Source organism: Equus przewalskii, chromosome 12 (genome assembly GCF_037783145.1).
Source record: "Equus przewalskii isolate Varuska chromosome 12, EquPr2, whole genome shotgun sequence".
Classification (NCBI taxonomy): domain Eukaryota; kingdom Metazoa; phylum Chordata; class Mammalia; order Perissodactyla; family Equidae; genus Equus; species Equus przewalskii.
The window spans coordinates 3,379,881-3,404,456 of record NC_091842.1 but is presented as its reverse complement, the minus strand read 5'-3'; the positions used below and the strand labels follow the sequence as shown (position 1 = coordinate 3,404,456).

The 24,576-nt window shown below is 39.9% G+C and overlaps 1 protein-coding gene across 4 annotated transcripts in view; it reads right to left on the bottom strand.

Moving 5' to 3' along the window:
• The window catches only part of SDK1 (sidekick cell adhesion molecule 1), an 857,865-nt gene that overhangs the window by 161,654 nt on the left and 671,635 nt on the right, over nucleotides 1-24,576 (bottom strand). For all 4 annotated transcript variants that reach the window (XM_070567258.1, XM_070567254.1, XM_070567255.1 and 1 more), the window contains exons 18-19: nucleotides 7,171-7,286; nucleotides 5,297-5,489 (exon numbers count right to left, since the gene is read on the bottom strand). In XM_070567258.1, coding sequence (XP_070423359.1) covers nucleotides 5,297-5,489; nucleotides 7,171-7,286 — 309 coding nt within the window. The remainder of the gene's footprint in view (nucleotides 1-5,296; nucleotides 5,490-7,170; nucleotides 7,287-24,576) is intronic.

The window sequence follows — 24,576 nt, the reverse complement described above, 5'->3', positions numbered from 1 at the left end:
ATAGAGGAAAACAGCCAAATAATGAAGAGCTACGAGGGGGACGCTTGATAGATGCTCCCAGAATTCATTACCACCTCCCTTAGTCACCAGGGACCTCCCTTCCCACCTTGCCTACCAACGTAAGGAACGAGGCTGCTTTTTCCTACACGTTGAGTGGACAATGTGCCCTTCATCCCAGCAAGAGTTGTTTCCTCTTCCAGAGATCCAGCACGGGACCTCTGCTCGCCTCAGTCAGGACTCTCAATCCCAAAGACTAAGTTCCTCCCCAAACCAGCCTCCCTGCACATGACTGTGCCAGACCCAGGGAGCTTCTCCTTTCTCTTAAGCCCCCCACACAATTTGCCCACCTAATTCCCAAAGCGACTTTATCCTCTTAAGCAGCTTTAACTGCTAAGAACCTTATACCTCAGATGTTCTGAGGTAGAACTGACGTCAAATATTTCCGTCTGTGGCCAGACCACATACTCAATTATATTCCCTAACTTTTTCTTGGAAAATAAGATCACAATTGCTAATTGCTAGGACTCCCAAATCTACCGAGATGTCCCACAGGCACCACACACTGAGTGTGTCCCGGCTAGACCTGGCGTCCTAACCCTAAGCTTATATCCCACATTTTGGTTATTGGCATCACCATCTACCCAGTTCCATGGACCAAAGTGTGTGGAGTCATCCTAGAGAATTCCTTCTACCCATTTCCTAAATTTAATTAGCCCCCAGTTCTCTGTGACACGTCTCTAGAATCTCCCCCTGGTGCTGTCTCCCCTGCCTGGGTTTAGGTTCTCATAACTTCTTGGCTTCTTCCCAGATTCCTTGACCTTTCTCTCCAATCCATCACAACAAAGCCCCCAGACAGAGCTTTTGAAGCCACAGAGCCACTCAAACAACACCAGTAATGCGAATCCTTCTGTGGTTCCCCAACGCCTAGACGTCCTTGTCCAAGAGCCTTAACTTAGCCACTGAGACTCTTCTGGATCAGCTCCCACCCCCACCCCCATACACTCTGCTACAGACATGCTAAATACCTCACATTTTCTCAAGCACTCTTCTGCTCTCTTTGCCTTTATGGATTCTATTTCTTCTACCTGGAACGTCTTCAGCGATTCTCTGCATGAAAAGTCCATCTATCAAGGTTGAGCTCAATTGTCACCTCCTCTACAAGACTGACCTGCCTCCCCAGGCATTTGCTGTCATTCTTCACTGAGCTGCCACAGCCACTTCTACACACCTCCTTCCTCAGTGGCACTGACCTCAGTCGTGTCTACCTCACATCCGATTAGGCCAGGAGCTCTCAAGGCAGAGGTTGTGCTTACTTATTCTGCAAACCCTTCAACACCCAGCTGGCTATCTCCCACATAATAGGCATTCTACGAATATTTGAATGTAAGTACATATGCATGTTTGTATGTTAGACAGATGGACGAATGAATCAATCCACTATAATTATGATAGGCACTATAGGCACAGGCTTGATGAGATAGCCACAATTTTTTTTTTTAAAAAAGGAAAAGGCTAAACTTGATCAACTTCTCCTTTAATCCTAAACTCTGATGAGGGGTATACAAAGTTTATGATTGAAAAGCAGAATATACATTATCTTTTAAAGTACTCATAAAACATTCACTAAGATCAATCATATCCTGGGCCTTAAAACAAACCTCAATAAATTTAAAAGAATTGAAATTATACAAAGTGTATTCTTTTACCATAATGGAATCAAGCTAGAAATCAATAGCAGAAAGACAATAGGAAAATGTCTAACACATGGAAATTAAAGATCATATTCCTAAATAATCCTTGGGTCAAAGAAGAAGTTTCAAAGGAAATAAAAATACATAGAACTGAATGAAAATAAAGCATAAAATATTGAACAATGTGGGATGCAGCTAAAGGAGCATGAAGAGGAAAATTTATAGCACTAATTGCTTACATAAGAAATGAAGACAGGCCTCAATTCAATAATCTAAGTGCTTACCCCAAGAAATTAAACAAAGAAGAGCAAAATAAACCCAAAGCAAGTAGAAGGAAGGAAATAATAAGAGCAGAAATCAATGAAATTGAAAATAGGAACACAATAGAGAAAGATCAATGAAACAGGAAGCTGGTTCTTCAAAAAAATCAATAAAATTGATAAATCTTTAGGAAGAATGACAAAAAAAAACCAAACTCAAAACACTAGTAGAAAACAGATCACGAATATCAGGAATGAAATAGGGAATATGACTAAATATCCTGCAGCCATTAAAAAGATAATAAGGGAGTATTACTGATAATCTTACACTCACAAACGCAACAATTTAGAGGATTGATTTCTTTTTTTAAATTTGTTTTTTATTTTTATTTTTTTGAGGAAGATTAGCCCTGAGCTAATATCTGCCACCACTCCTCTTTTTGCTGAGGAAGGCTGGCCCTGAGCTAACATCCATGCCCATCTTCCTCTATTTTATGTGGGATGCCTGCCACAGCATGGCTTGTCAAGTAGGTCCACACTCAGGATCTGAACCAGCGAACCCCAGGCTGCTGAAGCAGAATGTGCGAACTTAACCACTGTGCCACCAGGCAGGCCCCTAGAGAATTGATTTCTTGAAAATCACAAACTACCAAAACTTAACCAAGATGAAATAGACAGTTGAATAGCACTATAACCATTAAAGAAATTGAATTTATATTTAAAAAGCTCCCTTAAAAGAAATCTCCAGACTGAGAGGATTTTACTGGAAAATTCTACTGAACATTTAAAGAAGAATTAGCACCAAATTTTACACAATCTCTTCCAGAAAACAGAAGAGGACAAAACACTTCCAAACTTATTTTATGAGGCCAGTATTACTGTGATACTAAAACCAGACAAACACAGTGAGTAGTACAGGAAAGTGAAACTACAGAGCAAAATCTCTCATGAATTTAGATGCAAAATGTCCTCTATAAAGTATTAGCAAATTAAATCCAACAACATAAGTATAATTATACACCATGACCAAGTGGGATTCATTCCAAGTGTATAAGATTGGTTCAACATTTAAAAATCAATCCACCATATCAATCAACAAGCTAAAAAAACAATATCAATTAATATCGATTGATATTAAAAGAAATTGAAAAAATTCAACATTTATTCATGACAAAATCTCTCCACAAGTTAGTAATAGAGGGGAATTGCCTCACCTGGATAAAGAATAGCTAAAAAAGATCATACTCAACAGTCTGAGACTGAATCCTTTCCTTCTAAGATCAAGAAGAAAGCAAGAATGTCTGCTCTCACCGCTGTTAGCCAACATAGTACTAGAAATTCTAGCTGCTGCAATAAGGCAAGAAAAAGAAATAAAAGGCATATGATTCAAAAGGGAGAAAGGGAGGGAAGTGGGAATGGCTATACGAGGAAGATCTTTGCGGTGTTGGAACCATTTAGCATCTTGATTGTGGTAGTAGACACACAAACTTACACGTATGATAAGTTGTATAGAACTAAATACACACACACATACACACTAGAACAAATACAACTGGAGAAATCTAAATTGGATTGGTGGGTTTTATCAGTGTAAATATCCTCACTGTGATATTATACTATACTTTTGCAAATGTTACCATTGGCAGAAACTGGGCAAAGTGTACATGGGATCTCAGTATTATTTCTTACAACTGCAAGTAAATCTGTAATTATCTCAGTAGAAATTTCAGTTAAACAAAAAACAGAGAGTAGATCAAAGGTAGTGTATGAGAAGAACTTCCAGGATCAGTTAATAGTGGCAGAGTTACTTTCTACTTTATCTTTTTTAAGGAAGGTCACTGGTCTTGAAAGTTCAAGAAATCCATTTCTATTCTTCCTGTGTCACTAATTTGACACAACCTTAAGCCAACAGCACACGGTTACAGTAGGTGGTGGGGTGAAAGCCAGGCTGCCAAGGGTTATGGGGAGTGTCAGAGGTTAGGAGGTCAGAGTAATCAATTACACCGAAAGGAAATAAGGAGCTAATTGGGTGACTCAAGGGGGCAGCACAGTCAGGTGAGGGAGACCTGAGTATATCTGTGGGTTGAGAAAAGGTCAGACTCTTCATCCTCTGAGAGAAGAGGGAAGATGAGCAAGAATAAGAACAAGGGAAACTCTGAGATGGAAGGGGAAAGTGAGGAAGCTCATCTTGGATGGCCTTGACCTCTGTAAATGCCGTCTGCTAAGAGGACAGGGAAGCTGAGAGCCTCAGGGAGCAGGACAGCAGAGAAATGGCCACTGCACCAAGTAGAGATAAGTAGAGAAGGCCGGACCACACACAGAGTCCAGCTGAGTTGCGAGAGGAAGAAGTTGGAGGAGAGAAAAGTGGCAACCTTGGCTCACTTTTTTTTTTTTAACTTATACTAGTTATAACCCTTCTTATAAAGGGAGTACATACTCATTGTAGAAATGAGAATATGCAGAAAAATACAAAGAAAAATGTAAAAAATACTCATAATCATGCCACATAGAGATAATAACGGTCAAAATTGTGACATATTTCCTTCAATATCTTTTCTCAGCTCATATAGTTTTATACAAGTGCATTTTTCTAAAATTTGGATCTCATATAGTTTTGTATACTATTTTTTTCACATAACAGTAGATCATGATTATTTTCTCTCAAAACTTTTAAAAATAATTACAAAATATTTACTGTATTGTCATCCCATAAGTTTTTCAATTATCCCCCGTTGGAAGCTTTGAATGTTTCCCTTTTTTTTTCAATTACTAATAATTGTAATGATCTCCCTGTATATAAATCTTTGTGCACATATGTGATCATTTTCTCAGGATGACTTCCTTAGATAATGTGTTCCAGAAGCATCAGTTGGCCTGAGAGCAGAGAAGAGCTGGTTTGAATTGACCAGATGGGGATAATGGACAGTCAAGGGCTTAGAGGGGCTCGAATGAAACGCCCCTGGGGAGGGTCAGAGAGCAGGGGCTGGAAGGCCTGAGGGGGATTCAAGAAGAAGGTAAGGGGATTAGAATTTGAAAGCTGAGTAAAAGGAAGACCAGCAAGACCAAAGGCTGACCCCACGTCTGGAACTAGACACCTTCTTGCCCTCAGAGCTTCCTCCTCTAGCCAGGCTTCCTTCCATATTCCAAAGACCACCTGCCGCCAAACAGTATTAATACTGCTCAGTGACTTGTCGCCCCAGGATGCGCAGACTGTGAACACTGAGAACGTGGAGTTTCCTAATGACCCTCTCTGCTCTCGCCCAGAGCTGGATATGGCAATGGTCCGAACCTCTTTGACAACTGACTTATGGCTGTTGATACGACACAGGGCAAAGGATTACTCACTGTCTTCGTGAGTCCATATGAGCTGAGGCGCACTGGGAGGCCCGTCCCCCGGAGTGGTGAAACACAGGACCGAGGTGAGGTAAGCCGTGAACTTCTTCAGGTTAGTTATATACCCATGGTGGACTCCATGGAAATCTGGAGCAATGGTGACTACAGTGCTGGCCTCAGGGACATCAGCTGGCCACGCTAGGAGCTGGGAGGGAAGAGGTTGAAAAAGCGATCCTTGTTAATTGCATGTCTTCACTCTCAAGTCTGCATTGGAGTTTTATTTTACAATGACACTGTTTTCAAAGAAAGTAAAGTCATAATTGAGAAACTCCATAAACTCTACATTTTATAATCTCACTGAAAAATACTGAGTTTAAAGGATACCTCATAGACTACCGAATACAAATATGTATATTTATATATTTTATATATGTTTATATAAGTATCTACTTTAACTCATGTTGGAATAGCCGACACTCCTCAAACGTTCAGCTTCTCTTCACTTAAACGTGTTATAGAACATGCATTTTTTTAACAGTAAGGAAGAAAGACAACACCATCTGTTATTCAATTGAATCAGTAAAATGAAAGATAAATACAAATATTTTTCTAGATAGACACCTACTCTGATTCAAAAGGAAGCCCTTGACTCAATGGGAACAGTCTGAATTATTTATAATTTCTATCACACTAGTTTTCTGAGAAGGATTTTAGGAGGCCGATTACAATTGTAAGGAAATATGGTACATATACATATTCCAAGGGAAGTTGTTTTAATGTTTGGGCAACATTACATATGAGTGTGACTTTTAATTCCTTTGACACCAAACATTTCCAGGGTTAATTAGGTCCGAAAGTTGACATCCTGCAGGACACAAAAGTGTATTTATATAGATAAAACTAACAACTAAGCCATGGAATGAACACTCCAGTCTTGCCAATAACACTTGACAGGAGAGTCAAGAAGGCAAAATCATCTTGGTTGATCAATATGATTTCCTTCCAAAAAATCTTCTGACTATAGATACCTCTGGGGGTAAAAGAAAAGGAGGGGTAAATTTCTAGCTATGTCTGCCTTTCTAGCGAAAAAAAAGTGTTTTATAAGTTGAATCCAAATGGAAAAAAAATGAACTGTGTGTCTGAAGAAATAACACTGAATTCGAAATTACCGAGTATTCAAGCAAACTAGATGGAATCTCTTCTCTACAATGATCTTCCCTGACTTTACTGGTCATTGCAGAAGGTTAGTGAATGTGCTGTAGGTAAAATTAAGATGGGCTCCCGGGTCCACCCAGGAGAAGGTGATCTAAAAGGTAAGACAAACTCTATGTTTATGAAGGTAACGTACTCTGGTAGCTAAGGATGGAGAGAGGTTGCATGCTGGGAATCTGTCAGTGTCTCTAAATCAATCCAGGTAGGTACCCTCAATCAACTGGTCTCAGTTCTATAAACAGAGCTTTCCCTAAAGTAGAGAGAGGGGAGGAATAAAGGTCCTTACTTCATAGAAATGTCACTCAATCGCAGCCAGCGTCCCTCGTTCTAAGTCTGTGTTCTGAGAGGACTCCCTTTCAGGAAGAAGTAGTTTGTACGAATGATGATTCCAATCAGCCGAGATAGATCTCCCACTGACAATTTTAAAGTGAATGGTCTTTCTTGTAAGAAATGGCTCTGTTATGTGTGAACCATCCCCTTGAAAACTAGTAATTTGAGTTTCTGAGCCAGTATAGCTGTTGATAAAACCTCCGTGACCCCATCAAGGTCAACATGCTCTGTAGCTTGATGCCACGGGTTCCTGGTAAAATGAGAGGTGAGCGGCCTCTTCACTGACCACAAGAGCATGATGTACCACGACAGCCACCCAGAGGCGCTAAACCGAGGCCATGTACCTTGTATCCCTGGTTGATGCCGTTGATAAACTGCTGAGGTGGAGGGTTCCAAAGGAACTGAATGGTTGTGGAATTCACAGCTTCCGCCTGCACGTTCTGTGGGGGCGCAGTAGGCACTGTTCCAAGGCAGTCATCAGAAACAGCAAAACAAATGGTGGGAGGCACAGCAGGGAGGAGAGACGAAAAAGAAACTCTTAGCTGCCACTCACGATTCACAGGCAATTACAGCGCTGAGAACAGGAAAGTATGATGAATGTTTTTCGAAGCTAATAGTGGCATTACAAAGAAAAAAAATTGGGCTGTTTCTCATTTTCTGTTGGAGAATTCTTTAAGGCATAGGCAGAAAGGTGGACTGGATCATCTCATTCCATGATTGAGCCTTTCGTAGAGATCCTAAGATTGATATAAACGAAAGCTTTCTCTGACTTGTCTTCCAATTACCCAATATTTGAGATCAAGACAAGGTTTCATCTAGAAATCCACCTCCCTCATTGTATACCAATATGTTTCAAGTCAAACTATCTTTTATATGAAAAAAATCATCTCCCTCTCATATGTATTGCTGTTTATTCATTTGGAGACTAAATTTGTCTTTGTCACAGAGGCCACCATTTTAAAATGTTTCCATTGTTTCTTTATTCCACTCAAATGTTTATTCCATTATTTATTTCCATTTCTTTCTTTTACTGAACAGTTTATATTGAACCCAATTATATACCTGCCAAACGGCCTGCCTTCCAGGAAGTCCCATCCTAGGGGAGATACTCATGGAACTGAAACAGGCAAATCACTCTTTGGAGCAGTAAACACAGAGGGCAGGACAAGCAACTCTGCCCTAGGAAAGTATGGAAGGCTTCAGAGCTGGAGACACTCGGACTAGGTCTGGAAGAAAGGGTAGACCTTGGAAGAGGGAATGCCTTGAGAAAGGCATTCTTATCTGGGGAAATGAAGTGAGCAAAGGCATGGTATTGAAACCTGGTGAATGGTGAGAAATAGTGAGCGTGGCTAGATATGGGTGTCTTGGGCTGAGGAAGTGGACAGGTCACTTTGGGGATTGCCTCATATGCCTAATGTAGTGGCTGATAACGGATGAGATAGGCAATGGGGAACCCCATGGTTCTGAAAAAGGCAGTGATGTGACATGGCTAGCTTTTTAAGGATGATAACCCCAGTGGCCTCTAAAGAGAGGGCTAGCCCACTGACTGTGCCACCAAACTTTCTTCAGGGTGCAAACGAAGGTCCTGGTTCCTTAAGAGCTTGTTTCAAAAGTAAGAGACAAAAGCTCAAAGGATCCTTCAGCTCAAGGTAAAGAAACAAAGACAAGGGTCTCCTGGCACAGAACACGTGGGACAGAGCATGGTCCTGTAAAAATTACTACACCTTTCATTATTCTCTTTTTCTAAAGCTCATCTCATTAGGCAGAGATGAAAAAAACATAAAAGCCATTCACATCTCTCAAGTCTACTCTTCCAAATCATGTTTTCTTTCCCCATATACTCTATACTCTGGCTATGATATCCTCTGGTCCCTCCCTCCACAAGTCACCAAAAAGAAAACTGTCCTACCTCTCAGCATCTCTCCAATATTTGTGGATTAAAAATGGCCACAGGGATTGCTACGTCTAGGAAGTAGAAAGTTGGAAAGAACATCACATCCACCTCAGAACAAGAAAAAGCTGAATAAACTACAAAATCATAACTTTTCTTGAGCCCACAAGAAAGCTGAGGTCAGAGGGAAACTGAGCAATCTGAAATATAAGAACAGATGGGTCTTTCCAAGGAGTAAGGATGTGAGTGCTGTCTCACCTATGACAGAGAAGAAGAGAAAGAGACAATGGACATCATACAACTGGGTAAGGAAAATTCAGCTAAAATTTCTTAATGAATTGTTAGATGCTGAATGTGGGCTAGCATGGGAGTATAGAATGTTTATGCGCTACAGACACACAAAAAAGATACAACATATATAGAGATAACAAAGATGAGAATTACAGCAGCCTTCTCACAAGAAACTATGTGAGCCAGAAGGTAATGAAGCGATATCTTTAAAGTACTGGTAGAAGAAACTATTGTCCCAGAATTCTATGTCCTGTGAAAATAGCTTTTACACATGAAAGCAAGATAAAGGTATTTTCAGAAAGACAAAAACTGAAAGAATTCATTACTATCAGACCTGAACTATGAAAAATGTTAAAGGAATATGATATCAGACAGATACCAAAACTTTAAATCTATGCAAAGAAATGATGATTTCTGGAAATGGTTAAAATGAAGGTAAATATATTGTATTTTTTTCTTATTTTGACTCACTTTCAAAAATAATTGGCCATTGAAAGCAAAATTAGTAGTAATTTATTGTGGGCTTAAAACATATGTGAGAGTAAAATAAATAGCTACAATGGCACTAAAGATATAGTATATATCAAGACAAATTATAATTAATTAATGATATATATTTTAAACTTCAGAGCAATCACTAAACAAGTTTGAAAAAGAGATATAAATAAGGCAAGAGTGGAAAAAAATAATGTAATTATTTATTAGGTAATAAAAATACCAAGTTAATCCAAAAGCAGGCAGGCAAAAAGAAGAGACAAGGAAAAAAATAAGAGAGGTAACAAATAGAAAACAATTAGCAGATGGTAGATTTTAATCCCATCATATAAATAGTTATATTAAATGTAAGTAGTCTATACATACCAATAAAAGACAGAGTGTCAGTTGGATGAAAAGCAAGACCCAACTATATGGTGTCCAAAAGAATCTCACTTTAAATATGAAGGCATAAACAGCTTAAAAGTAAAAAACAAAAATAAGAAAGAAAGAAAGAAAAACTATATACATGGAAACACCAATTAAAATAAATCTGGAGTGGTTGTATTAATATCAGACAAAGTAGATATCCTACCAAGAAATAAAACTGGTGATAAAGAGGGACATTATGAATGATGAAGTGGTCGATTCACCAAGAAGACTTAGCAATCCTAAATTTGTATGCAACCGAGCTTCAAAGACTAGAGGCAAAACTAATAAAACGGAAAGGAAAAACAGACAAATCTACTACTATATTTGGAGACTTCAATACTCCTTTCTCAAAAAAAGTAGACGAAGAAAATTAGTAAGGATATACACGACCTGAAGAACACCATCAAGCAGCTTGACCTACATGATATTTACTTAAAAATCTACCCAACAACAGCACACTGCACATTCTTTTCAGTTGCACATGGAACTTAACCAGGATAGACACATCTGAGCTATAAAACAAACCTAAACAAGCTAAAAATAATTGAACTCACAAAATGTATGTTTTATGACCCCAACAGAATTCAACCTGAAATGAACAGTAAGGTATGTGGAAAATCCCTAAATATTTGGAAATTAAGCAATACACTTCAAAATAACACATGAGTCAAAGAGGAAGTAACCTGGAAAATTAGAAAGCATTTTTAATTTAATGAAAATGGAAATACAACATATCGAAATTTGGGGATGCAGAAAGGTTAGGGAAATTTACAGCATTTGCATGTTCATATTAGAACTTAAGTTTCTACCTTAAGAATCTACAAGAGTAAATTAAACCAAAAACAAGCAGATGGAAGGAAACAGTGAAGAAAAGGAGCAGAAATCAGTGAAATGAAAATAAAAACATAGTAGAGAAAATCAATGAAGTCAAACGCTGGTCCTTTTAAAAGATCAATAAACCTCTCGCCAGACGGATTAAGAATAAATGAGAAATCACAAATTACCAATATCATCAATATTAGGGGCTACCTCTACAAATCCTACTGTATTAAAAGAATAGGAACATTTTGAACATTGTTCTGCTCATAAATTCAACAATTTCCATGATATGGACAAGCTCCTTAAAAGAAACACACTTCCAAAATCTACTCAAGAAGAAATAGATAAACCGAGTAGTCCTACAGCTACTAAATATTTGAGTACTTAATTGAAACCTTCCAACAAAGAAAACTCTAAGCACATAAGGTTCACTGGTGAATTCTACCAAGCATTTGAAGAAGAAATAAAAGCAATTCTGAAGAATTACCCTGACACCAAAATCAGAAAAAGACATTAAGAGAAAAGGAAACTACTGACCAGTACGCATCATGGACACAGGTGCAAAAATCCTCAACAATTTATCCTGATCAAGTGGGGTTTATCTTATAAATGCAAGGCTAGTTCAAGATTCCACTATCAATCAGGGTAATTCACCATATCAACAGAAGAGAGAAAAAAACCCATATGATTATCTTAATAGATTTAGAAAAAGCGTTTGACAAAATTCAACATTCACTAGTGATTTAAAAAAAACCTCAAAGTAGGAATTGAAAGGAACTTACTGAACTTGCTAAAGGGCATCCTTAAATACCTACAACTAACATCTTACGTAAGATGAAAGACTGAATGTTTTCTCCCTAAGATCAGGAGCAAAGCAAAGCTATCTTTCTCACCATTCCTATTCTGGAAGGGCAAGCCAGTGCAGTAATGCAAGAAAAAACAAATAAAAGGCATACAGCCTGAAAAGGAGGAAAAAACCCCCAATACCTGTCTATTGACAGACAGTATAATTGTCAATGTAGAAAATTCCCGAGTCTACAAACTAAATGTTCTTAGAATTGAGGTTAGCAAGATCACAGACTACAAGGTCAAAATACAAAGTCGATTATATTTCTAAACATGAGCAATGAACAGTTGGAAATTAAAATTGAAAAGTGAGTAACATTAAAATAACTATTAAAACATGAAATTGATATAAATTTAAGAAACCATGTGCAAGACCTGTATGCTGAAAACTACAAACCACTGATGAAAGATGTCAAAGACCTAAGTAAACAGAGTCAGATCATATTAAGGGATTAAAAGACAACATAACGAAGACGTCAACTCTCCCCAAACCGATGTATAGGTTGAGCGCAATCCCAACCAAAATCGCAGCTAGAATGTTTTAGAAATTTAAAAGCTAACTTTAAAATTTATATGGAAAAGCAAAGTAATTAGAATAGCCAGACCAATTCTGGAAAAAGAAAAAAACCAGACAATCTTCACTACATGATATGAAAACTAACTATAAATACACAGTAATTAAAGCAGAGTGTTATTGGAGAAAGGATGGACACATTGATCAAGGAAACACAGAGTCCAGAAATTACTCACATATATCTTAATTGGTTTTCGATTAAAGTACAAATGCAATTCTATGGAGAAAGGATAGCCTTTTCAACAATTGGTGCTGGAAAAAAGGGACATCCATATGCAAAAAAAAAAAAAAAAAATTCTGGATCCATACCTCACACCATATACAAAAACTAACTCAAAATTGATATGGATCACAGGCTTAAATACAAACCTGTAATTATAAAACTTCTAGGAAAAAATAGTTGTGATGTTGGGTTAGGCAAAGATTTCTTAGATACAATACCAAGGGCAAAATTCCTAAAAGAAAAAATTGATAAATCTTACTTCATCAAAATAGAAAACTTCTATCTATGAAAGACACCTGTTAAGAAAATGAAAAGACAGGCCACAGAGCGGGAGAAGATATTTGCAAGACAGATATCTGATAAAGAACTTTTATTCAGAATATATAAAAATCTTTTAATATTCAATAATAAGAAAATCAAATCTAAAAAATAGGCAAAAAGAATCAAATAGCTACTCCACCAATGAAAATATAACAATGGTAAATAAGCATGTGAAAAGATCCTGAACGTCACTGGGCATGAGGGCAATTAAGATTGTGATGTGATATCGCTATACAGCTACTAGCAGGGCTGAGATAAAACAAACAACAGCCACATTTCAGTGAGGACGTGAAGCAACTGAAACTCTCATACTTTTAGATGGGGATGCAAAATGGTGCAGCCCCCAGGAAAAACACTCTGGAAGTTTCTTGCGAAGTTAAACATGCACTAGCCACACAACCCAGCAATCCTGCTCCTAGGTATCTATGCAGCAGAAGGGAAAGCATAAGTTCAGATAAAAACGTGAATGCAAGCGTTAGAGCACCTTCACTAATAATCACCGGAAACTGGAAACATCGTAAATGTCTTCAGCTGGCGGGCAGGTAAAGAAACGGGGGTACCTCCATGGAATGGAATGAACACAGCAGTAACGGGGAGCAAACCACGTGTACTGGCCAACAACACAGAAGCATCTCAAACACGTTATACTAAGAGAGAGAGGCCAGACTCAAAAGGCTACATGCTGGGATTTTCCATTTATATGATACTCTGAAAGCGGAGAGAAAACATCAACGGTTGCCAAGGGCTGGGAGAAGGGGTAGAACTTTGAGTACAAAGGGGCAGAACGAGGGAATTTGGGGGGTGATAGAAATATTCCATATCTTGATCGTGGTAGTGATTGTGGACAGTATGTATCTATCAAAACTTCCAGAAATGTACACTCAAAAGGCTGGCTTTTACTCTATGTAATTATACCACAATAAATCTGACTTTTAAAAAATGCTGCAAATTCTCGGATGCTTTTTCCCATATAGAGGTGGTATCTGTGTTTGGCCCCCTTGAATGCAGGTTCTATGACTATTTTGATCAATAGAATATGACCCAGGCCTTAATAACTAGAAGCTTCCACTCCTCATCTCTAAGACCATCCTTTCTAGAAGCCCTGAGCAGCCGTGTAAGACGTCCAATGACCTCGAGGAGATGGAGGGGCCATGTGCAGGCGCTCGATCCCAGGGGAGCCCAGCCTTACAGCACCAACTTGTGAGTGAATCTGTCTTCCACCCCCTGTCCCCCAACCAGCAGCCCAATCCATCTGCCAATTGACTGAGTGACACCATGGGGGCACGAGGAACCCCCCATGCAAGTCGTGTCAAAGTCCTGCCCACAGACCCATGAGATATAATTTAACGGTGTTGTCTTAAACCTCTAAGTTCATTATGCAGCCTGGATTACCAGCACAGTCTCCACGGAAAGAAAGGAGGGAGAGGGGAGTAAGGAGAAAAAGGACAATGCAGCAGTCAACCAAACAGCGCCACAAAATAGTCACGTTGAGAGGTGCGCTCTTCCCTGGCCCTGCTCCTCATCCGAAAGTCAGTGCCTCTCTAGGACCCGCTGTGGTCTCAGAACAAAGCCAGGAATGACTACCCTGGTGGGGCCGGTTAAGAAGGCGATTCCTCCCTCCTCTCATCACCTGGGATGGCACAGTCACGAGACATAAGAATCACTGTGCCTGCGCCATCCTCCCATCGGAGCTCAGAGTCTGACCCTTTTGCACACTCTGCATCCCAAAGTCACAGGATGGAGGTTGTAAGACCTCAGGTTCCTTTCTCTCTCCCCCCCTGGGCTTTATCAAAAAATCGCCCATTCTTCTCAGCCCTCTTCTATTCTCAGATCCTTCGGCTTCTCTTTTTGCTAATTATGGTAGTCAGAAGTGACTCACAAATTTGTGGACAATGGAATTAAAAATTCTCTCGAGTGAGAAAAAGACCTACAGCCAGTAAATCCTTCTTGACAGTGTTTCCAATAAAGGAGTAGTTTTGACTGAAAGGTCTTAATTATTTCTCTTCTGAGAAAAGACAAGGGCTGCGTCTCTGACATGCGACCACTGTGCAGAAAAGTGGAGGCCCACGCGCGTTCACAGACGTGGGTTTCGGTCTTCACACAAGATCTCGGTGGGAAGCTGTGGCCGCCTGCTGCTCCAAATAAGGCCTCTGAGGACATTATCTCCGCAGATAATTAGCATTTAAAGTGCCCTTCTTCCCCTGCTCCTAACAACAGGCCCTGAAGAGGCCTGGTAACGTGACAGGTGTTATGCTCTTTTGTAGTTTTCACTGCTCAAAAAAATCCATTTTCACTAGATAATTCCCAAGCACAGACCCGAGTGTGTGCTCAGTCTTAAATGCAACAAAGGCTAAACCCATTCGGCACCGTCTTGATTCTCACACCAAGGACAAGGAGCTCTGTCGTGATGCACCCAGCAACCATGGGCTCTAATGATGACACATGAAAGGAAAACAGCTGTAGACACAGGAGTTTCATCCCTTATGGGGACGTCTGCAACCTAAACCCATGGCTGTTTCTTGTCCCTGAAGACAGGACTTCTTAGATGTCAAGTAGGAGGCGTCACAGGGCAGAGTGGCCCCACCAGGCTTAGACGTGGGCCAGGAGGTGCTCATGTCAGTTTTTCATAGTGGTAAAGCACTGTCCACAGTCACTCCAAACTTTGCAACTGTTGGAATTCTATTTGAAAACTATGTGTACACGTAGCATATTGCTAAGTGAAAGGAGCCAATCTGAAAAGGCTACCTTGCTTATGATTCCAACTCTACGACATTCTGGAAAAGGCAAAGCTATGGAGACAGTAAAAGATCAGTCACTGCCAGGGGTGAGGAGGGAGGGATGAACAGGTGGGCACAGGGGACTTTTAGGGCCGTGAAACCGCTACTCTGTATGATGCTGTGATGGTGGATACGTGTAACTGCACATTTGTCCAAACCCACAGAATGTCCAGCACCAAGAGTGAACCCTAACGTCAGCGATGGACTGTGGGTGATAATGATGTGTCAGTGTAGCTTTGTCACTGGTAACAAACGTCCCATCTGGTGGGGGATGTTGACAGTGGAGGGGTCAGGGGCTATATGGGACATCTCTGTCCCCTCTGTCTGATTTTACTGTGAACTTAAAACTGCTCTAAAAATAAAGTCTATCTAAAAAATAAAACTCTGCATATGGCTTGTTCTGTAATCTCTCTGAATCCCGTCATTATCATGCACCTTCTCTCTAGCATCTGGGGCAGAGAGGCCTCTGGGCGGCTGAGCCCCACAGTGCTTCCCTGACACCCCCCGGCCCGTCTTATCAAGCGGAGCTGAACTTTAACTGGAAGTTTCTTATCATCAGTGAATTTTTGTTGTTGCTATTCAGTGTGTGTGGGTATTTTTTTCAATGAATGTGTCAGTATTTTCACCTCGTCATATGTAGAGGATATATTTGATTATGCTTATGATTATTTCCTGGTATTAGGGGCTCCCGATAAAATGTGAATGATTAAAAAAGTTTTCTCCTCCCTCTTTCCCTTCCTTTCTTCCTGGATAGTCACGTAAATCCAGCAAGATCTGGTTATTTATGGATTTCAAAATGATCGTTGTTTTTAGAAATTAAAAAATGTTTTAAAATAATAAGCTACATAAATCAACTCATTAAAGAAGACTATGGGGTTTTACAGCTTCAAATAATTGACTTTTTAAAATATTTTGGATCAGAGATTGTATAATGAATATTTATATGTCATGAATTTTTCATAATTTTAATTCGTTAATCAAATAAAAATAAATGTGTCAATATTGCTTACTGTATGCTTCATTTTTTTGATTTTTCAACCCAATTTGTTTGAAAACATTCTTATAATGTGTGTAACCAAAACTCTTTGAAAAGTGGATTTCTGAAGTCATTAAGGCTTACAGCCCACTTTATGTGCTTTATATTTAAATATAGAAATATTTATTTAAATTATTTATGTCAATATAATTAATAGTATTTTATATTTATAAACACATATTTCCTGACCATTATGAGCAACTTTTTGATTAAAGGGAACTCATTAGGTACACCAAATAAGAATCATAAAGAACTTTCTACCCAGGGAATATAATGAGGATGATCTATAACTCAGATTGTGTGTTCTGACAATCTTCTCCTTCTTCAGCTTACATTTACTATTTGATGGAAAAGGAATCAGATGAACCAATGATGCCGGGCAAATTATGCCAGCACCCTTCCCCAAAAGCATCGCTCTTACACAGAAAAAGATTAGAACTGGGAAAATTGTCTGCAGGTACAAAATAAGAAGGATGGGTTTCTGTGAGTTTGGTTATAACTGTATCAGACTGAGTCCAAGAAGCTTGTTACGATGCCCTGCATGTAACAGCTAAAGGCAAAACTCCTCCTGCCATTGCGGAATCACTCATTCTGCCAGGCTGCATAGAAACTGTCAGCAACATGTCTGGGACCAATGAAGCACAGGAAACAGGAAGGGTTCTGCTTCTGAAGAACACTGTTAGCAGCTACACGGATGACATGTCAGATGACCCAGAGACAAACTTAGTCCAGAAGGTTAGGAAATGAGAAAAGCTCCCACTGCTGACTGGGGGGTACTGATGGTAGTAACTGCACTTGGTACATACCACTAGTTTGATTCCTTCAAGAGAAATGCTCAGAACATTATTTATGTTGCGAAAAACATACCTGTCTCAGATTGAGCTCCCTGGAAACAGACCCTGGCCATGAAGAGTTGCCTGTACAAGCTTTAGGGCTCTCAGTAGACGCACGTATAAGGAAGTGAGGAGGCCAGGACCGGGCAGAGGAGCGGCTGACCGTGAGGCCTCAGCGGATCCTGCCGGGAGCTCCGGAGCAGGGACGTCCCTTTGAGTTGTCTGAACCAGAAGACTGGGCTTTTCTAGGCTCTGTGTAGCCAGCCACTGGCCACAGGCTGACCCGTGGGAGGGGTGTCCCCTTAGGTGAGGCAGTTCCTCTTGGCAGTGGACAGTTCCCAGGTCTACAGCTGTGAGCCCTCAGCAGGCCAGGTGCCAGCACCGGGGATGGGTGTGTCACCCACAGGAACCGAGCTAGACCGGGGCACCAGAGTATACCACACAGCAGACAAGCTACTAAGGATGAAGCAGTCACAGCTAAATGGACCCCTGGGAATAAATAAAGTACTGGAGAACAGATTTGTAAGTTTTGTATACCAATGCTGATAGAAACGTATAAAGACTTCATAGCAAAATTCAATCGGAAAAGCCTGAGATTCGAGAAATGCATTGTTTCATTCACAGAGAAGCTCTCCTCTGTGAGAGGTGGTCTGTAGACCTGAACTCCTCATTAAACGACGTTATTTGAATGGTAAGTCTAACAAAATCCAAAACGCTACAGTCTCACTTGGGTTTTTTTGCTTTGGGAAAGAAATGGCATCAGAATACCAATTTTGACCAAAGAATTTTTTTGAGGGATTTAAGATAATCCTACACGTGAGGTGCAGTTAGTAACATCAGTAACTCATCGATCTGCAATGGAAACTCTTGATTTACTGATGTGGACTAAGTTTGTCTCTGGGTCCTCTGACATGCCATTCATTTACCTTCTCACAGTATTCTTCAAAAACGGGAACTTTCAGGCCCAGCCCCATGGCCGAATGCTTAAAGTTTCATGTGCTCTGCTTTGGTGTCCTGGGTTCGCAGGTTCAGATCCTGGGCACAGACCTACTCCACTCGCCAGCCAGGCTGTGGAGGTGTCCCACGTACAAAACAATAGAGGATGATGGGCACTGATGTTAGCTCAGGGCTAAGCTTTCTCAAGCAAAAAGAGAGGAGGATTGGCAACAAATGTTAGCTCAGGGCAACTCTTCCTCAGGGAAAAAAAGGGAACTTCCTTATTTTCTGTTTCAACTTCAAATTGAAGTCCATGGGCTGTCCAAAAGAAGAGTTTTGCAAGAGGCTGTGAACTGAGCAAAGCATTATTATTATCATTGCTGTTATTTTGGGTGAATGGGTCTCACTTTAAAGATCTGTTGAAGGATAAGTTATTGGCACCCAAGTGGCTTACTTAAGTGACATTCTTGAGCACCTGAATGGATACAACAGAGAACTGCCGAGACCCTGTGACCAGAGACTAACATGCACATGTCAAGTGGATGGAGTCAAAGCAAAAATTCAACTTTGTTATGGAGTTAAAAATTGTTCACTAGTTGGGGCCAGCCCAGTGGTGCAGTGGTTAAGTTTGCACATTCTGCTTTGGTGGCCCAGGGTTCGCCCTTTTGGATCCTGCGTGCAGACATGGCACTGCTTGTCAAGCCATGCTGTGGCAGGTGTCCCACATATAAAGTAGAGGAAGATGGGCATGGATGTTAGCTCAGGGCTAATCTTCCTCAAAAAAAAAAAAAAATTGTTCACTAGTGATATATAATCAATTTTATAATTCTAAAGGAGTCAATGTTTGAACTCTAAAGACAAATTATTAAGACTGGCAGCAGAATCTGTGTAGATCTACGGAAATAAAATGCCCATTATTTTGAAATACTTGAGATGAAAAACATTTGATCAGAATCCAAATTCATTCACATTTTCACAAAAACCATTCAACATTACATTTGTCAAAGAAATGAAAGAGCAGTTAACCTAAAGAAACCTTGCACCCTGAAAGCATAATTTAAAGAGATTGAATTATCTCCCTTCTGGTTAACGGCAAGAAAGGAGATTCTCTCAACTGGGGAAAAAGCGATAATCTTCAGGCATTTGTGACCACCTACTTGTGCAAACACTTCATTGTCCGTGGCAACTGCCAAATATTTGAAGAGGTTATCACTAAAAGTCTTTTTTTTATTGAAGTATAATTGACATACAATATCCTAATGGGTTCAGGCGTACATCGTGGTGATTTGCTATTTATATATACATGTATTACGGAATGATCACCACAAGTCCGGCCAGCATCTGCAACCGTGCAAAGTTATTACGATATTATTGACTATATTCCCTGTGCTGTATATTATACCCCCATGACTTCTTTATTGTATAACTGGAAGTCTGTACCTCTTAATCCTCTTCACCTATTTCACCCACCCCCCAGCTGGTAACCGCCAGTTTGTCTCCTGTATTTATGCGCCTGATTCTGTTTTGTTTTGTTTGCCTTGTTTTTGAGATTTCACATATAAGTGAAATCACACAGTATTTGTCTTTCTCTGTCTGATCTGACTTCTTTCACTTAGTATAATACCCTCTAGGCCCAACCACATTATCAGAAGTCTTGATGGAGTCTGAATGGAGCCGTCTCAAGAATAAAACCAGATATTGAACAAGTGATGTTCACCAACCAAGACCAAGTTTCTTGCTAGAAATCTTGAGATTTTGGATCAAGAAGTTCTAAACAAATTCAGTATTTAATAGTTTTCCTACCATTTTCCGAAGATGACCATTGAGGCTCTTAAGAATATATATTGTTAAGAATCTATGGACTGAAATGTGTTTGAAGCATTTCAATCCACTGCAGTTATTATCATCATTGATTTTCATATTATCCCATCTTTAACTAGTGGGAGCCTCTTCAAGCTGGCACGTGAGTCTTTTTGACAAGCCCTCACTACTGTTTGATAGCTTCTTTGCTTTTTTGAATGACAAGATCTTCCGGACTCATCTTACACATTATCTGTTCCTGACCTGGAATCATCCACTCACTCAAGAAAATCCGTTTATTTTTGTGGTTACAGGGAAGCTCAGTGCTACTGGCTTGGTTATTTCTAGGCATTTTTACACGAAATTCCTTTTTTTTAAAGATAAAATCATCATACTACCAATTCAAATTTAGAGTTTCAACTTTGCCAAAAATTTCAGTTCCCAATGACATCAACATAATACTTAACTGCTTTATCTCACAATATTCATACAATTGCCTTAAAAAGCCACACCCAACGCTACTACCATCAACATAACCATTGAAAACAGTTTTAGACCTTTTTCCCCAGTTTTTGGTTTTCATTTTGTGCTCGTATTATATCCTGCTAGGGACGCACAGTCAAATTATCATGATTTAAATCTATGTGAAATGTTACTTTCCATTTGGTTACATTACCAACTCATATACAGCTATGTTCATTTGCTTTATTTTGCCTTCAATTTTTAGAACTTCTTTTATAGATGTTTTCAATTTAGTTTCATAAATAGATAAAATACATTTACTTGGTTTGAAAGTCAACGAGAAGCCTAATCTCTCTTTCCGCACCCTCCTTTTCTTGTAGGTATAGCTCTAGAAATACCCTCCTTTTTCTTACAGGTCTATAGTCCTCCATCGTGTGGATGCCCCAGTTTACTCAGCCTGCCTCTTAGTGACGGGCATCTCCACAGATCCCAACAGTGGAACCACAGACCGTGCAGCAGTGAGCGGTCTTGGACGCGTCTTTTCATCTTCTCATTTGTAGGCAGGTGTATCTTTGGAATAAACTCCTACAAACAGAGTTGGTGTGTCAGAGGGTATGCCGTTTAGCTAGTTAAAGGCAAGAGACGTTGTATAGGTTTTTGCTTATTTTATTTTTATTAATCTATTTCTTTTTGGAGGGGAAGATTGGCCCTGAGCTAACATCTGTAGCCAATTTTCATCTTTTTGCTTGAGGAAGAGTGGCCCTGAGCTAACATTTGTGCCAATCCTCCTTTATTTTGTATGTGGGATGCCACCACAGCATGGCTCGATGAGCAGTGTGTAGGTCTATGTCCAGGATCTGAACCCACGAACCCTGGGTTGCCAAAGCAGAGCATGAGAACTTAACCACTACACCACCGGGCCAGGCCCGTGTTTTTGTTTATTGTAAATGAAAAAAGAATTAGAAACATTTTTAAATGCTAAAGAAAATTTTCATTTTAAAATATTTCAAACTCCAGAGAATCTGAAATTATATAATGACTTTTTTGAAAACTGTTTGAGAGTGAGCTACTAACATAAGCCCCATCACCCCCAAACACTGCGGTATGCAATTCCTAGAAACAAGCGCATTCACCACGCAACCACAATACAGCCATTGAAACCAGGACATCACCACTGGTACAACAGTGCCACCTCGTCTAGAATCCTCCTATTTCCCCCAAAATGTCCTCTGGAGCGATAGGATCCGGTCCAGATCACACATTGCATTTAGTTATTGTGACTGTTTGGTCTTCTTCAGTCTGGAACAGTTCCTCACTTTTTCCTTGACCTCTGCAGCCTTGACATTTTGGATATTACAGGATAACTTACTGGATAGTGTGCCCCTCAGTCTGAGTTTGTGTAAAGTTTCTTCTCGATGAGACTCGGGCTACGTGTCTCAGGGAGGAAGAGCACAGAGCGATGCCGCGTTCTTTCACCGCATCCTCTCCACGGTGCACGGTTTTGATTTGTCCCAGCCCACGCCGAGGTAAACTCTAGTACTTGCTGCCAGGTTTCACCTCGATAAAGTTGCTCTTTTTTCCTTTGTAATTCGTATGCATTTTGTGAGGAGACACGTTAAGTCCGTATTTCCATTCCTCATCAACTTCCTCCCACCACCTGTAACTTCCAACCCCGTGTGCTGGTTGAACTAATCAGCGGTGGGATTGTGTTGCCTTCCCAGCAGCAAGGAAAGGGGGTCCCTGTTTTGAGTCTTATCACAGAGCATTGGCAAATTTTCAAATTTTTACCAAACTGGTGCATGAGAAATGGTGTCTCTGTGTAGCTTCATTTTGTATTTCTCTTGTTATGGGCAAAATTGGGCATCTTTTCCTGTGGTTAAGGGCCAATTGCACTTCTGTTAATTCTCTCCTTATTTCGTGCCCTTTTTCTTTTGGTTGTTGGTGTTTTTCGTCTCTATTTTAGAAGCTGTTAATATACAGCTATTAACCATTTGTCTGGGATGTAAGTTGCAAATATTTCCCATTTATCTTCCCCCCCTTTGCTTATTGTATTTTTTTTTTTGCATACGGAATATTTTAGCTTTTTAAAAATTTTATGTGATCAAATTTATCAATCTTTTTACTTATCGCATCTAGATGTTGAGTCATAGTTAGAGAAATTTTACCCATTTCCAGGTTATAGAGGAATTCACTAGCGTTCTCCTCTAGTAGTTTTGCGGTTTCACGTTTTTAACATTGATCTCTGATCCATTTGGAATGTATCCTTGTATATCGTGTGGGGAGTGGATCCAGTTTTATCTTTTTCCATATAGGTATCCACTTATTTCAATACTACTTATCAAAAAGTCTGTCTTTGATTAGTCATCCAGGATGTCGCTCTTACTAGCTTTTCACATGGAATTGGGTCCATTTCTGGATTTTCTATTCTGTTCCATTTATCTTCCACTCATGTACCAATACTACACTGTTTAACTAGAGAGCTTTAGAACATGTTTTAATGCCAGAGGACTATTCCATCCTCATTGCTTTTTCTCTTTCAGGGTTTTCCTGGCTATTCTTGCTCATTTTCTTCTGAATGACCTTTTTAAATTCTTTTTTCGAGCTCCAGAAAAAAATTCTGATACTATTTTTATTGGGATCATGTGACATTTCTAAATTAAGGTAGGGAGCACTAACATCATTGTGATGCTGTCTTCTTATTCAAGAACATGCCATGTCCATCCGTTTGTTTACACCTACTTTTATAACTTTCTGGAACATTTATAGTTTTCTTCACAGGTTTTAGCCATTTCTTGTTAAGTTTATCCCAGGTTTTTTTCTTTCCTTTCTTTTTCTTTTCGTTCCTTTTCCATTCTTTTTTTTTTTTTTCCAGTTAGCCCTGAGCTAACTGCTGCCAATCCTCCTCTTTTTGCTGAGGAAGACTGGCCCTGAGCTAACATCCATGCCCACCTTCCTCTACTTTATATGTGGGACGCCTACCACAGCATGGCTTGCCAAGTGGTGCCATGTCCGCACCCGGGATCCGAACTGGTGAACCCCCGGCCGCTGAAGCGGAACGTGCACACTTAACCACTGCACCGCTGGGCCGGCCCCTCCTTTTCCATTCTATTCTAACGTTATTCTGCTATTGCAAGCAGGATCTTCTGATTACAACTTCCAGCTGTGTTTTGTCTGTGCTTGTGAAGTCTGCTGTTTTTATATGCTGATTTTGTAAACTTGCTAGTTAGGTAAATTCTCCTATTGTTTACAGTAGTTTCTCCACGGGCTCTTTTGGAGTTTCCACATATCAAATCTTATTATCTGCAAGTACAAATAGTTTTATCACTTTCTTTTCAGGCTTTATGCCTCTAATTGCTTTCTCTTGTCTATTGCTTTGGCGAACACTCTCACCGCAACGTGAAAGAGTGGAGGAGACTGGGCAGCCCTGGCTCCTCCTTTGGCAGAAACACCTGCAGGGTTTCCCCATTAAGCAGACGCAGGAAACAGATCTGGGGGCTGAGGTACATCCACTGTTCACCATATTGAGTAAATATCTATGAATTCCTATTTTATTATATGTTTTTACTGGAGGGGTGTTGAATGTTGGCAAATGTCAAAGCTGAATTCTTGGCATAAACTCTACTTGGCTGTGATCTATTTTCTCATATGCTGTTGAATTTCGTCTGATAATTTTTCAGCATTTTCACATCAATCTTCAGAAACTGAAACTAGACTGTAACTTTTTCTTTGACGTAATCTTTGCGTTCTTTGGAATTATTAGGGATTTTTCGGTGGCCTAAGACGTGACGCATCTTCATAACTGTTCCCTGTGCCTTTGTAAAGAAAGTGTGCTGTCTATCGCCAGGCTTCAGAGTTGGCGTCTAAGTTCTACCTTGTTTATCATGTTACTTGGGTACTCTAGCCTTTTACTGACTTTGCTCTTTGTCCGCCTCTGTCTTGGGTTGAGAGAGGCAGGTTCAAGTCTGCTTTCATTAGTGTCTCTCCTTTTTCTTTGCGTCTCCCATGGTGTCTGGTTTATGGAAGTCTTTGCTATGT